This window comes from Balearica regulorum, chromosome 8 (assembly GCF_011004875.1).
Source record: "Balearica regulorum gibbericeps isolate bBalReg1 chromosome 8, bBalReg1.pri, whole genome shotgun sequence".
NCBI lineage: Eukaryota > Metazoa > Chordata > Aves > Gruiformes > Gruidae > Balearica > Balearica regulorum.
In genome coordinates this window covers 22,534,913-22,548,336 of record NC_046191.1, presented here as the reverse complement: position 1 = coordinate 22,548,336, position 13,424 = coordinate 22,534,913, and the positions used below count along the sequence as shown (strand labels likewise).

Below are 13,424 nucleotides of genomic sequence, written 5' to 3'. Positions count from 1 at the left end.
TGTCTGCCGCATTTCCTTCTGTCTTGTATCATCTGAGGTCTCCTATCAAGAGATTTTAACATCTTATTCCTCTTACACAGCATACAATCCTGACACCAAAATGTGGCAGTCTATTTGTTAGCACAATGTCATTACTTTTATTTTCATAGAGTAAATAGATGATCTGCTACAAGTTACAACTTCATAAAGTTCTATCACAGCTGTTCTAAGATATAATTTCTTTTCCCAGTTAAAGCATGAAAGGCCTACCTACAATACACAAACATGGTGCTTGCTGATCCACTTGCTTTAGTCCTGTCTCTTTGTTGTTTCAATCACCTGCAATTCCTACCCATGGATACACAGTTTTGTGCTCTGGACAAGTCATCCAGAAGGACTTTACCTGTTCTCTGTTTGTGTTCCCTCTTGTTATCTATCATTTGTGTTTATTCATCTTGTCAATATCATATTTGTCAACACTGGTATTCATTCTAGCTTACCACCTATCTAATTGTTGCGCCATGTTGTCCGTCCACCACTGACTACTCTGTCCTGTCACTGTCATCACTGTGCATACCAGCTGTCCATTGCTAACTGCACTGTCTAGTAAAGGATAAATTCAATGAGTATTTGCATGATGACAGAAATGTGCACAGAACCCAGATCGAGAAAGCTAATTTTTTCCTTATGTGTTACTAGCCTTTATTGCATTAGTTACTGCTGTACCCTATTTTCTGTCCTAATAGGATTCAGAGGAACTTGTTTGAGTTGCAGTGAGATTAGTTTGTGGAATCCACATTCTCTCTATGCCCATTTAGTCATCCTAGGATCGATGTCACCAGGAAGGTTCTGATGTGTTATTGATCCCTCTATTATTTTGCTGCAGCTTCACTGTAAGATATTGTCCTGCCGTTTTCTACCAGACCATGCAAATTATGTATGTTTAAATACAATCAAGATGGTGGTGCAAACACTGAAAGCGGGAGAGTAAAAGGCAAATGTAGGATATTCGAATGTCTGTAGAGAGGTGTGGGTATGTGTTTATGAAGCTACCATAATTTCCAAGAAATTTCCATTTAGGAAAATGCTATTCTTGCAAATGTCTTGCTTTGTGGGAAGCATTAGTGGGCCCATAGATCAAGGCTGCTGCTGCATCTGTTGTGCTTTGAACAGTGGGCTGTGACCCCAGGACTTCTTAACAAGTGCTTGTGTACTTCACTTTTCTTGCTAACTAAGGCTATACAAGAAGCTTTTTGCATTCACGCTGGTTTTAGTGCCAGAAAACAAGAAAATACCTGAAAAAAAGAAGGGGAGGGGGGGAAAGCCAAAATTACCCTTTTTGCACTGATGATGATCTGGCTGGCTCAATGTTCTTTTCCTCTTCTTTTTGTTGTTGCTAAAGATTATGACTGCTGAAATTCAACTTCATTAGTATCTAAATGACCTAAATGCAGTCAATGGCTATTCTGCAAGTGAATGTTTTTATCCTGAGAGCTCAGACAGCAATTATTTCAGCTTAGTCTTGACAATTTCCAAGACACAGATACGCCTACAAAATCTTAAAGACAGAAGACTTTGGACAATAATGGCGTAACAAACAGTTCATTTTAAATATGGGCAAATTCCAATACTTAAAATATACCACGAGGTCCTGTAAGATAATGAATCAAAATTTTAGTGAATACCTCCCACACACGCTATAAGGCAACAGCTCAGGAATAATATGAATGTAAATTAGGCTGATATCTGAATGTTCATTATTGTAAACATAATGAGTTCCCTGTAGTCATCTTGCTCAAATTCTAAAGGTTAACTTTCTTCAAGGATCTTCTGACTGACTTCATGCTCCACAGAGTATTCAGAACATTGCAGAAATTAACATCCACTGTTGTTACCATTTGTCAACTACGAACACAGAAATAGCTAAGCTGCCAAAGGCTTTCTTCACAATTGGAATGAAAAATAAAATATGATGGTAGTGGTGTATATTTACCACAACATCACCTTTTCTTTTTCCGGGGGGGGGGGGGGGGGGGGCGAAGAAGAAAAAAAATAAACCTTGGAATAATAAGGAAGCATAATGCAGTTAATTAAGCTGGCTACTCCTCCATCTTGGTGGCTGGATAATGCAATCTAATTCTTAGTTTAGGACCAAGGAAGACAACCGAATTTCATTCTCTGACAGATGTTTGGTATTTCCATTTTCAGGTCACAAGCACCACAGAATCTCTCACACTTTACTACTCCCCTACACGTGTAAGTCACTTTCTTAATCGTACATTAAATGCTCTGGCTACTTATCCCAGAACACTTAGTGTGCCAACTGGGTGAAAACCCAAGCACTTTCACTTTGACTCCAGTAACTGGAGATAGTTCACCACTATCATCTCAAACAGTGTCACCAGAATATTTATGACCGAGACCTTTGTATTAAATGTCATCTGAAAGGCAACATATTTAGTAGCATTTTTCTAGTAGCATTCTTTCTTATCGTCATTGTGATTTAAAAATAAGGCAAAGTGAAAATTGCCATGGCATGAAAACATTTGCAAAGATAGTATCTGCATGTTGTTCAGAATACATTGTGTGGTGAGACTAATAGACTAAGACTGTTAAAAACACAGATTGCGTATAAAGAAAACAAACACATGGTCAGCAATTAAAAAGTGTTATATTTTGAGTTTTTAATTTGTTTCCCTTTAAAAAAAAATGATAACTTGAATAAAATTTTCACAGTCTATAAAAAAGACAATAGACTGCTAGCTTCCCTTTGCAGAAATCTTTCTTCTGTTAGAAAAAGAAGAGTGATTCACGGAAATAATAAGCTGACACAGAGGCATGCAGAGCTGAACAAAGGTTTCCATTTTTGCTGTTGCATTGAGCTGAGAGAATGAATTGCCATGAATAATTCAGTAAAATTAACCTTCTTGTCCACTCATAGACAATCCACTAGAAGTTCATGATTTTTTTAATATCACTGTTTATTTCATGTTATCTGTCAAATACATAATTATTTTAACTCTGTGGATTAAAATGACTGAAAGGACAAACCATCCTGTGATATATCAGACCCATCATTTCTCTTTTCTGATTGGGTGATTGTGAAAATCTTTACTGCCTGTATGACTCTCTCTATATATCAACTTAAGTATTTCTGAGCAATTGTACGTACACGTAGCCATTCAATTTGAACATTGCACAACACTTCCATTAAATTCTGATCGCTATTATACTGAAAGCTACATACAGAGACAGAACTAAGGTAAGAAAAGAAAAAAAGGAAAAGCAAAAAGAAAAAGAAAAATGAAGGAAAAGGGACAAAAGGAAAAAGTATGAACAAATTTACAAATTTACTGTGCAATTACAGAAGCAGAGATTAATTTAGACAGAGTCAACTATTTATCCAGTTTATCCAACTACTTGCTTAGCTCCACTAATCTCTTGTCAGTGAATGCTACTTATGGACCACAACAGTCACGGTATGAGAAGGCACCCTCATATGTTGCATACCAAACCAGCTCCAAATAACTTTCTGAGTTATTGGCAGGACAGCCACCAAGTCTGTGCTCTGTCTGCGTAGTTCTCGGAGATACTACAGAATAAGCAAGACTAATGCACCTCGGAGACAAGAATATGCTGTGCTTCGGCCACTGTCACGAGGTCGAAACGATGCTGGGATATACAGCACGCTTCTCAGACACCTTTGGAACAGCCCCAGCGAATGTTCGTTTGCAGCAAGCCGCTGGAGCTAACGGTGGAAGGTCTGGGGTTTTGATGTGTACAGGCACAAGCTGACTGTCAACCAGGCAACCCGCTGGCTTGACTGATGTCATAGGCTGGAACAATTGATTGCACGGCCCAGCCTCCTCTGCTGACCCAGACCCCAGGTTTGGCTTGTCGCAAGAATCGGATAAACCGTCTGTGTGCGTAGGCACCGCTCACAGCCGACTGCCCACAACGTGGTTGCTCTGGGATACAGATGTGTGTCTGCGTATCGGCCTTGGAAAGACCACGTTTAAGCTTACCCAGGTGTTGGCTTGGGGGGGGTGGGGGGGTGTGTGTGGTGTGTGTGGTGGGTGTTTATGTTATTTTCTCCCATGTTTCTGTGACCTGGGAAACGGAGTGCTGCATTGCCTTAAAACCCACAACTGCACTGCCGCTAATAATGACGCGATAAAGTTACAATCCAATTCATTAAGGGAAAAAGCATTACTCTTCAATTTGATTGCCATTTATTATTCATTAGATACGGAGAATCACTCATCCTCAAATACCAGGGAATTGCATATGGGGAAACAGTAAATGCACAGACCAAACGGAGAAGGACATTTCTCCTGAGTTACAGCTTGGCATTAACATGAATTGCAATGAATGGATCTTCAGCACTGTTACTAATCTGGAAATTAGCCATTCCATCTCCAGAAACATACACCTGTATTCCAGTACATCTGTTGCCCTCCTTTTGTCCAGAAATAACATCACAGTAGGTACCAGCAGGCAGTCCGGTTTGCAAATTGGCGTTCATATTCCTATGGGAAAAGAAGTGAATGCTGTTTATCCATTGTTTCCAAACCAGATATTTCAAACTGAGTATAGGATTTTGAACCTGACACTACTGCCTTACTTTGAAGGGCAATGTAGGGTGTGAGCTTTCTGATGCTATCCCTGCTTCGCTCTCTATGCTCCTGTTTTGGCTCTCTGGACCCGGCATGCAACTGAATGATCCTAGCTCAGGGTGCAGGGATCGCTCTGATCAGGAGAAGAGGACGTTCCCCTTCCCTTCTGTACTGCTGATGAGGGATGCTATGTTTCTCCCTGGGGACCCAGTCTCTCCCACTGACTTACCAGTCATCATTATTGAAAACGATGAAGCCTTTATTACCACGGCCAAAAGCTACTTGATTGCTGCCGTTGTCCCACCAGTTGGAGAAAGGCTGACCGTCCACCACATTACGGAAGATAACCATGTTCCTGAAAATACAAGGAAGGGCTGTCACTGTGGCTGCCGGGGCTCTAAAGCCACGAGGAACATGAAGCAAAAGCAACTGCTGTTACTTATTTTTTCCTACACAGTGTCCTACTTTATTTGACGCCAACGATGTTCACAGACCCAGTCGTTGCCACAGGTAGTGTCTGCATTGATTGTAACAGGCTTTGTTGATCCATCTGAGTTGCTTGGTGGTCCAACCCAGTCATTGACGTCCTGTTATTCAAAAGAAGTGACCTATAATACTTCCTACTGAAAATACAGAGAGCCTGCCTGTAGAGAAAAGCCAGGTGGAGCATCACATTTCCACCTGCGAGACCCAACATGGGACAGAGAAATCACTTAACAAATGTCAGTGCTCTGGACTGCTGCTCTGGCTCTCTTCTGATCCTTATTCACCACAAATACAGCTTCAGCATTACAAGCTTACCTTCCCATCTACAAAAGATCTTGGCCAGCGATAACTTGACATCACACGCGTGAACCCGTACGGATGAGCAAGCATGAAACCAACTGCCATTTTGTAAAGCCTGTTTGTTAGACACACACACACGCGCACAAAAAAAAAAAAAAAAAAAAAAAAAAGGTAATGAGACGTGGAAAGAGAAACCGTGCTAAAGAACAGATAGACAAGCACGCAGAAGGACGAGGCATCACCCAGACGAGAGCAATCCCTTACCTGGCATCCCAGAAGGTTAGAATGGAAGCTCCACCGGCCCCGTGGCCCCGCTGGTTGTCGTGATTATCCACAAAGACCAGGGCTCTGTCGGAAGGCACAAAGCCCCAGCCTTCTCCCCAGTTCCTAGCCGAAAACACAAAGACTTGAAGCCACCCTGTCAACTGGTGTATCCAGCGTACCCCAGAGAAGTCACAGCACCTTCATCCTTACTTTAAGTAGGCCATCTTTTCTCCATTCCACCTGCGGATCACTGTCCCCAGTTTTGCACCGTATTTGAATTCAGTCACTCGGCCGTTTCCAAAGTACTCGCTGCCTTTGATCGGCTCTCCGCCCAAGTCAATGACCTGGTACACGAAGGAGAAACTGTGCATCTGTTCTTGTCTCACAGAGACCAGAAATACAGTATACATTCGTCAGCGCTAGTTCTTGCTTTATATTTTGAGAGAAAAAATATTGAAGTATGTTTATTTCTGCTGTGTAGATCAATCCAAAGTCGGTATAATACATGATGAACACAAGTAAAAACATGATTGACGAGAGAAAGTGTAAAGTCTAATGAAAATCTGTTGTGGAGGCATTTTTAAAAAGCAAAACTACTTATACTGGCAGGGCTGCTCCAAAGAAATGGCTAGCTCTTTCTGGGTTAAAGTTGGACGAAGACGTATTATCGCCGTTCCTCTGAAGGAGGAAGGTAAAAGAGATACCAAAGACAACCATAAAGGAAAAAAACATGGAGATTACCTCCTGGTAAATGAAAGGTTTTGTTCCTGCAGAAAACCATTTAGTATTTAGATCTTTCAGCTTGTCCAGAAATGCTTTTATGTCCCCAGGCCACATATGCTTGGCAGCATCAATTCGGAAGCCTGCTACGCCAATATCAATGAGATAGTTCATGTACTCTGCAACTTTTGAGCGTACATAGTCCTTCTCCAGGGCCAGATCAAGAAGGCCACTCAAGCGACAATCCCGGACCTGTGTGATGGGGAAGAAAAAAGAAAAAGTTTTGAGGTGCCACTCTGTCAGCTTGGAAAAGCTTTCAATGAAATGTTTGCGTGTTTCGAGCCATAAAATCAATTCTGTTTGGATAGCTAATTTGCATAGAAGAGAATTATGCCAAGGTCTGCACCAAGACCTAGGTAAATTTGCTATACAGCTCAATAATGACGTTAGGACAGTTGGTGAAGGATATCACCTCCTGTGCAGATGGCATCAGAGCTGAGGATGAGAAACTGCGTGGTGTATTGTTACAAAACGGCCAAAGGAAGAGCTGTATCCTTGAGGAAGAACTGCCACACATTCCATCTACGAAAAGGAGGAAGTTGCTCAGCCAGGGTACCACCTTGCACTGCTGTCAATTTTCCAAGGGGGCTCCTTATCGTGATCAGCTGGGTTTACAAGCTGTGAGAAAGAGCTCACCGGCTGAGCTGAGTACACTGAGCTCAGTTCAGGAGCAAACTTCTGTACATGCCCACGTGAAACATGTGGGGGCGGTTCTTGATTTCTCAGTGCGTAGAATATTTTGCACCACGCGTGCCTTTCCTGTACCTATGTTTGCTACTTCATTCACTTGTTAGGTGACTAAGCACAGGTTTTGTGAGAAACTACTTCCTTTGTCCTTACTGTAATCTTTACACAACAGGTTAAAAAAAAAAAAAAAAAAAGAGAGAAAGGGAAAAAGATTTCGAACTTTTTCCAGAGACTGTTACCTGATATATATCACCATAATTTTGAATTTCTCCATTTCCAGTGTGACATTTCCCATCATTGAAATCCCAGCCAGAGTATGGCACAGCTGGAAAATCTTCATTCCCAGCATTAAAATAGCTTCCACAGGTAGAATGTGTGCCTGAGCCACCCGCAGCCCCACACATGTGGTTGACAACAGCATCCACATAAATACGAACCTGGAAAAGCAAAAAGGGCATTTCAGTGTGTTTTGTAATGATGGTGACGTAATAGCCAGAGCTTTACCACATCACTATTAATGAGATCTTTTTTCCCCCCTTCAGTTTATTCTCAGTTTATGCCTCCTTTGAGGACAGCAGCAGTAACTTCCCTCAGCTGATACAACACTCCTTGCCCTAGCAGATACAGATTTTCAAGGCACTTACTCCTACATTGTTGCATCTGGTCACCATGTCTCTGAATTCATCTTCGTTTCCCGATCGAGTGCAGAGCTTGTAGCTGATGGGCTGGTATCTTTCCCACCAGGGTCTGTTCGGGTTAGTAATGACAATATTTTCATTTGGAGGCGAAACCTGCAGATGAAATGATGTACTTTGATAAGAAATCAGTTGGTTTTATTTCAACATTTTAAGGGCAAAATCTGCACTCGGCACCTCTGCCCTCAGAGGCAGCCTAGCACCCAACCCAGTCTTTCTCTCGCACAGCATAAGCTCAGGTCTGTGAGGTGTCCGTCTTGTAGACTGGCAAGAAAGAAGTGGGCTTTTCTTGTTCCTGTGGGCTGCCCAGGTCCAGCACGGGCCTGCTTTCAAGGACACGTGCATGGGGGGCTGAAGCCACAGGAATTACTTTTACCTGGAATAGTGACATCTTTAGGAAAGCCAAAACTCAATGCTTATGCACTTCTCTCAGAACCAGGTAAAGGGGAAAATTTAGCTTTGCAGAGGAAGCCTTGCAGAGGAAAGCATGCCCCTTTGTAACTGATCTGCTAGAGATACAGTATCACTCATTGTCCCTGAAAGGCTCTAGGCTTGCATCTAACAGCAGTTACCGCTTCCATTCGCCGCTTTCCAGCACCAAAGTTACTGAGAGCCGTCTGTCTCCGAGTCAGGCAGTTTGATTTATTAATGAAATGCTACAACGCCATTTTCTTACCTACTCGGAGGAAACAACTTACCTGAACTCCTCCAAATCCATTAGGAGCTAAGTAGCGTTCGCACTCAAGAGCAATATCGGCCCAGCGCCATTCAAAGAGATGTACAATAGACGTCGTCCCAGCCTGAATATTGGGGTTGTACTGCCCCCAGCAAAACCCTACAGCTGCGAGTAGGAGAAGGACTTGCATGATGCCTTCGGTAAAAGGCTGCGGTCTCTCCCCTGGCAATTTATACTCCCGCAAGATGACAAAGTTCCTATTGCAGCTGTCGCAATTCACATAGATCAATGCTATCAGTTATTATTTGGCTGGCTAGCTTGCTATCATTCTTCTGGTTTGTTTTCTTTTTTTCCTGGATTTCCCAACAGCTGAAGATAAAATACCTTTTCACAGTGATTAGACCTTATCATAAACCAAGCACTAGGTGAGCAGTGCAACCAAATTCAGAATTGTACTATTATTTCCAATCTTGTAAACAAAGGTACTTTGTGAAAAGTATTCCAAAACATAACACATATAGGCTCTGGAAGGTAAAAGGAAAGGGAGGTGATTCAAAGACAACTGGAAATCTAACAGCTCTAGAAGAATGAATGAGTTTGCCAGCATTCAGAGGCATCTCAGAGTTAGCGAGAGCTCAGACCAGGATACCTGATCAGCCTCTTGCAGTCAATAACAGATCACACAACACATCGTGGGTCATCACCAGATGAATTATGCTGGTAACTAGAAACCGAACCCTTTTGATGCCTGAAGTTTTTCTAGCGTCATTGCCCAGTCAGTCCCTCCTAGGAACTGTTACTGGTTTTCTTCACACGGTCATGCAGAGCAACTGTTGCTCAACCTGATTGAAAGTGATCAGAGCTGCGAGTGTTTTCCTCGCCAGCAAAGACTCTGCATAAATTTTATTCTCACTTGAAATGACCAATGAATCATCTGAGTCAAGGAAGGAAACCCAAAATCAGATGTAAAGTGATAATGCAGATGAGTTTTAGCTGCCTGACATAAAACTGAACTTGAAAGCCAGAGCTGTTGCCCAAGTCCCTTCTGGCTTTTCCTACAATTTCCTCCTCCTTCAAAAAAAAAAAAAAAAAACACCCCAAAACCCTGACTTTTGCTCATGACGTGATTTCAGGTCTTCATTTGGAACTGACTGACTTACAAGATCAAGGTCTCAGCAACAGCACTCCGTGAATAAGCTTGTCATGCTAACGATAAAACAACGCTCTGAGAGAATACGAAGACCAGAAAAATCCCTGACATTTGATGAATATCTAGGAGAGAAACAAAAAGTCCACAAAATGGCACATCTACTCCAAGAGAAAAGAAACTTCAGTGCACTTTGTACCTGAAATGCCGCTAGTATGTTCTTTCTGAAACTAGCCATACCACTGAATATGTCACATGCATCCTTCTCTTTCCCAGAATTTGTCTTCAAGGACGAAACGCAGAAGCAAGTCTCATTTGCCCACCTGTTCATTTTCATACCACATACCTTATCAAAGGTCTCTTTTTCCACTACAACAATGAAATACTAAATGACTGCGAATGACCTTGCCTATTCACTAGCAGTGTAGGAGCCAGTGAGATGATTGCACCTTGTGATTACCAATTCAGCGAGAACGGACACACCCCCCATTCCTCAATATTACCAAGAGCAACTACAGGTGCCTGAGGTTCCTTGTCACATCACCATTCCCTGTGGGGTTCCATTGATGCGATAGCATGTCACTGCATAACATCCAGTTTCCAATGACATGCGTTTTTCTACTGAAATACACTGCTGTCAGCCAAGGAGAGTAAGGCCCCATCCTTGATAGCCCGATGCAATGGCTGGCCAACCCACCGGCAAGGGGACTGCGAGCCCTCACGTCACAGGCTATTCGGCAGCTCAAGCTGAACAGGCTGCAGTGATTTAGCGTGCTGAGGAAAGGCATGAGGGCAGGAGAGAAGGTGGCCGTCCAGCATTGACAATTTATGACTCTTTCTGAAGTATAACCCCAAGCAGAAATTTTTTACTGAGCCATTTCAAACATAGCATCTCTTTCGGCATGGTAACAATGATGTCAGGTGCCTAACAAATTGGCTCTGATTTTTGGGGGGCTGTTAGGGGACTTGAAGCTTTGGGCGGCCGAGACATTGGCGGGGCGTGGCTTTGTTTTGAAATCCCATGTTTTAATCCATTTGATCCTCCAGTATCATTGGAAACCTGGTTGTGAGGAATTGGAGGATGTGAATGCTAGAAGACATTGAAACGAGACCCTTTTAGTTGCAAGCTTTTATACTGCAAACCTAAAAAAAAAGCAGGCTTGCTTTTATATGTCCCCGTGTGGTCAGAGCACAGCTCTGTCAATCGAATAGACAATGGACACGGTGCCGCAACGGCAGCGTATTCCCAATACACTGCTGCAGCGTCAATGCATACACAAGACCTAGCAGCACATGACTGGCCAGTAAACCCCTCCAAAGGAAGAAGGCTCAGAGGACACTGGGAAGGGTGACTTGCCCATGAAGCTCAGGGAATAATGCAGCCCGTGACTGTCCACAGGTGTTGCACAGAATGCTCACACAAAGAGGGCTGGAGGGTGGCCTTTATTTTAGATAAACAGATATGTCAGTTGAGTGCATCAGCCAGCAGTGAAACTGGTTCTCCCTGAGTTAATTACGAGTGTGACCATCTCCCTGGTTTAGCCAGGCCAGCATGGGGAAGCGTGTACACGTGGTTCCGCGCAACAGAGATTAGGAAAAAACCTAAACAACTAACAAAAGATTTTCAAAGACAGTAATGGGCTTTAGCTGGTTCCAACCCACATGTTCCTTTCCGGTGACTGGGGACGCCCAGCATCCTGACGGTGAGTGCGTTATAGACACTAGTAATGGAGATCATGTGATTGAACTGTATATTGCAATTGTTATATTATGCTAAGTGTAAATTGTATTTGTATTGTGAGTTCAGTGTATTTCGTATCACTCTGCTAAGTCAGAAAAAGTGTCTAGCATCAGTTATCTTCAAATAAGTAAATTTGATACTAAACATTACACTCTCCAAACGTGGAATAGCTACAAGCAGCTGTTCAGAGTGTTGGACTCTGACACAGAGCAATCTAAATGCAATCATCAACCTCACTGCTACTTAGCTTGATCAAATGAGTAATCAATATTGTTGTGCTCTGTCATAACAATGGCTTGAAGGGTATGAAAAGGCATTTAAGCATGCCTGTGTATTAAACGCGGCATTCAATCATTCCCAGACAGGTTATTAAAAACAACATGAAAGACTAAGGGAGATGACAGTCTTAAAGATGCTCACTTAGAGATATTAGACCTGAATTAACGTCTTCTAAAAAAAAAAACAACCAGAGAACATGTCTACATTTATTGCTGCTCACCAGACAGGTGAGTATCATAACGTTACAAAGTTGAGATCGTCCTCCTCTCAGGAGAGAAACAGTTCTCAGATTTCAGTGGTATCTGCCAGAGCAAGTTCACTGCGAACCCCAGGCAGGGTGGCAAATGGTGGTTTTGGAGAAGCAGAGAAAGAGCCAGTACAACAAAAGATCAAGCTGTCAGAGCTGTAGGAACTAAAAAAATCGTGCCAGTTGCCACAGCAGAGATGTATTCATTGTCTTGATTATAAATTTTCAGCTGCCAGGATACTGCCACTACCGCGCACTACGTGAGATATCACGCTTTTAAAGCGGCTTTCCTGAAAATTGACTTCAGGGATGTTCTAGCACAAGATGGATGTGAACGCATCCTTTTGCTACCCCAGTCTGCACAAACAAGAGTGATACAAAAAGTGAAGCCAGTCTGTTTCAAAGGGGCACGAGAGCTCCCTGACCTGACCCTGGTGGCAAACGACAGGTTTGCAGTGGCTATTAACATCCTGCCACATGGGTCTCCCAATCTTTGACGCTGCTCCAGTGAGCAGGTCCAGGGGCTGCATTTTGCCAGCAGGGCCCCTGCCCTCAGCAAGGTGGTGCTGGCCACAGAGAGCAAGGGAGGCAGGCGGTGGGTGCAGCCTCAGGGCCAGAGACACTGCCTGGCCCCTTCCTCCCACACCATGACTGCCTCGCCAGGCACTCCGAGCCCCTGGGCACGTTGAGAGCCAGTATCTGCCCCCATCACCCTGCACTTGCTCTCCCACCACAAGAGGGAAAAGGCCCTTAACAGCGCCCCTTGACCTGAAAAATAATAAATCACAGCACTGCTCTTCCATTTGCCCCTGCAGACTGGGTCACAAGGAGTACTTTTGGCCAAGCAGGCATTCAGACTTAAAGCACGGGCTGTGCTCTCGCATTTACCTTGGCATTTTCTCACGGCTGACACGGAAATTGGGAAAGCCGCCAAGTCTGTGCTCTGTCTGCGTAGTTCTCGGAGATACTACAGAATAAGCAAGACTAATGCACCTCGGAGACAAGAATATGCTGTGCTTCGGCCACTGTCACGAGGTCGAAACGATGCTGGGATATACAGCACGCTTCTCAGACACCTTTGGAACAGCCCCAGCGAATGTTCGTTTGCAGCAAGCCGCTGGAGCTAACGGTGGAAGGTCTGGGGTTTTGATGTGTACAGGCACAAGCTGACTGTCAACCAGGCAACCCGCTGGCTTGACTGATGTCATAGGCTGGAACAATTGATTGCACGGCCCAGCCTCCTCTGCTGACCCAGACCCCAGGTTTGGCTTGTCGCAAGAATCGGATAAACCGTCTGTGTGCGTAGGCACCGCTCACAGCCGACTGCCCACAACGTGGTTGCTCTGGGATACAGATGTGTGTCTGCGTATCGGCCTTGGAAAGACCACGTTTAAGCTTACCCAGGTGTTGGCTTGGGGGGGGTGGGGGGGTGTGTGTGGTGTGTGTGGTGGGTGTTTATGTTATTTTCTCCCATGTTTCTGTGACCTGGGAAACGGAGTGCTGCATTGCCTTAAAACCCACAACTGC

The 13,424-nt window shown here is 43.7% G+C and overlaps 1 protein-coding gene across 1 annotated transcript; it reads right to left on the bottom strand.

The window, feature by feature from the left end:
* Positions 1–4,194: 4,194 nt before the first annotated feature.
* Positions 4,195–8,736, bottom strand: LOC142602772 (pancreatic alpha-amylase). The gene is made up of 10 exons (XM_075760080.1): positions 8,506–8,736; positions 7,757–7,903; positions 7,352–7,549; positions 6,387–6,617; positions 5,856–5,989; positions 5,646–5,768; positions 5,397–5,496; positions 5,061–5,182; positions 4,825–4,950; positions 4,195–4,508 (listed from the first exon to the last, which is right to left on the bottom strand). The coding sequence occupies exons 1-10, from the start codon at positions 8,671–8,673 to the stop codon at positions 4,319–4,321; spliced, it is 1,539 nt and encodes a 512-aa protein (XP_075616195.1). The 5' UTR covers positions 8,674–8,736; the 3' UTR covers positions 4,195–4,318.
* Between the last annotated feature and the right edge of the window lie 4,688 nt (positions 8,737–13,424).

Bases quoted from the DNA above. Each gene is read 5' to 3' on its own strand.
- LOC142602772 (XM_075760080.1), bottom strand. From the start codon at position 8,673: ATGCAAGTCCTTCTCCTACTCGCAGCTGTAGGGTTTTGCTGGGGGCAG. The intron at 5,990-6,386 runs GTAATCTCCATG...TTCGTGTACCAG, and splicing joins AACCTTTCATTTACCAGGAG to GTCATTGACTTGGGCGGAGA. The intron at 4,509-4,824 runs GTAAGTCAGTGG...CTTTTCCCATAG, and splicing joins GTTTTCAATAATGATGACTG to GAATATGAACGCCAATTTGC.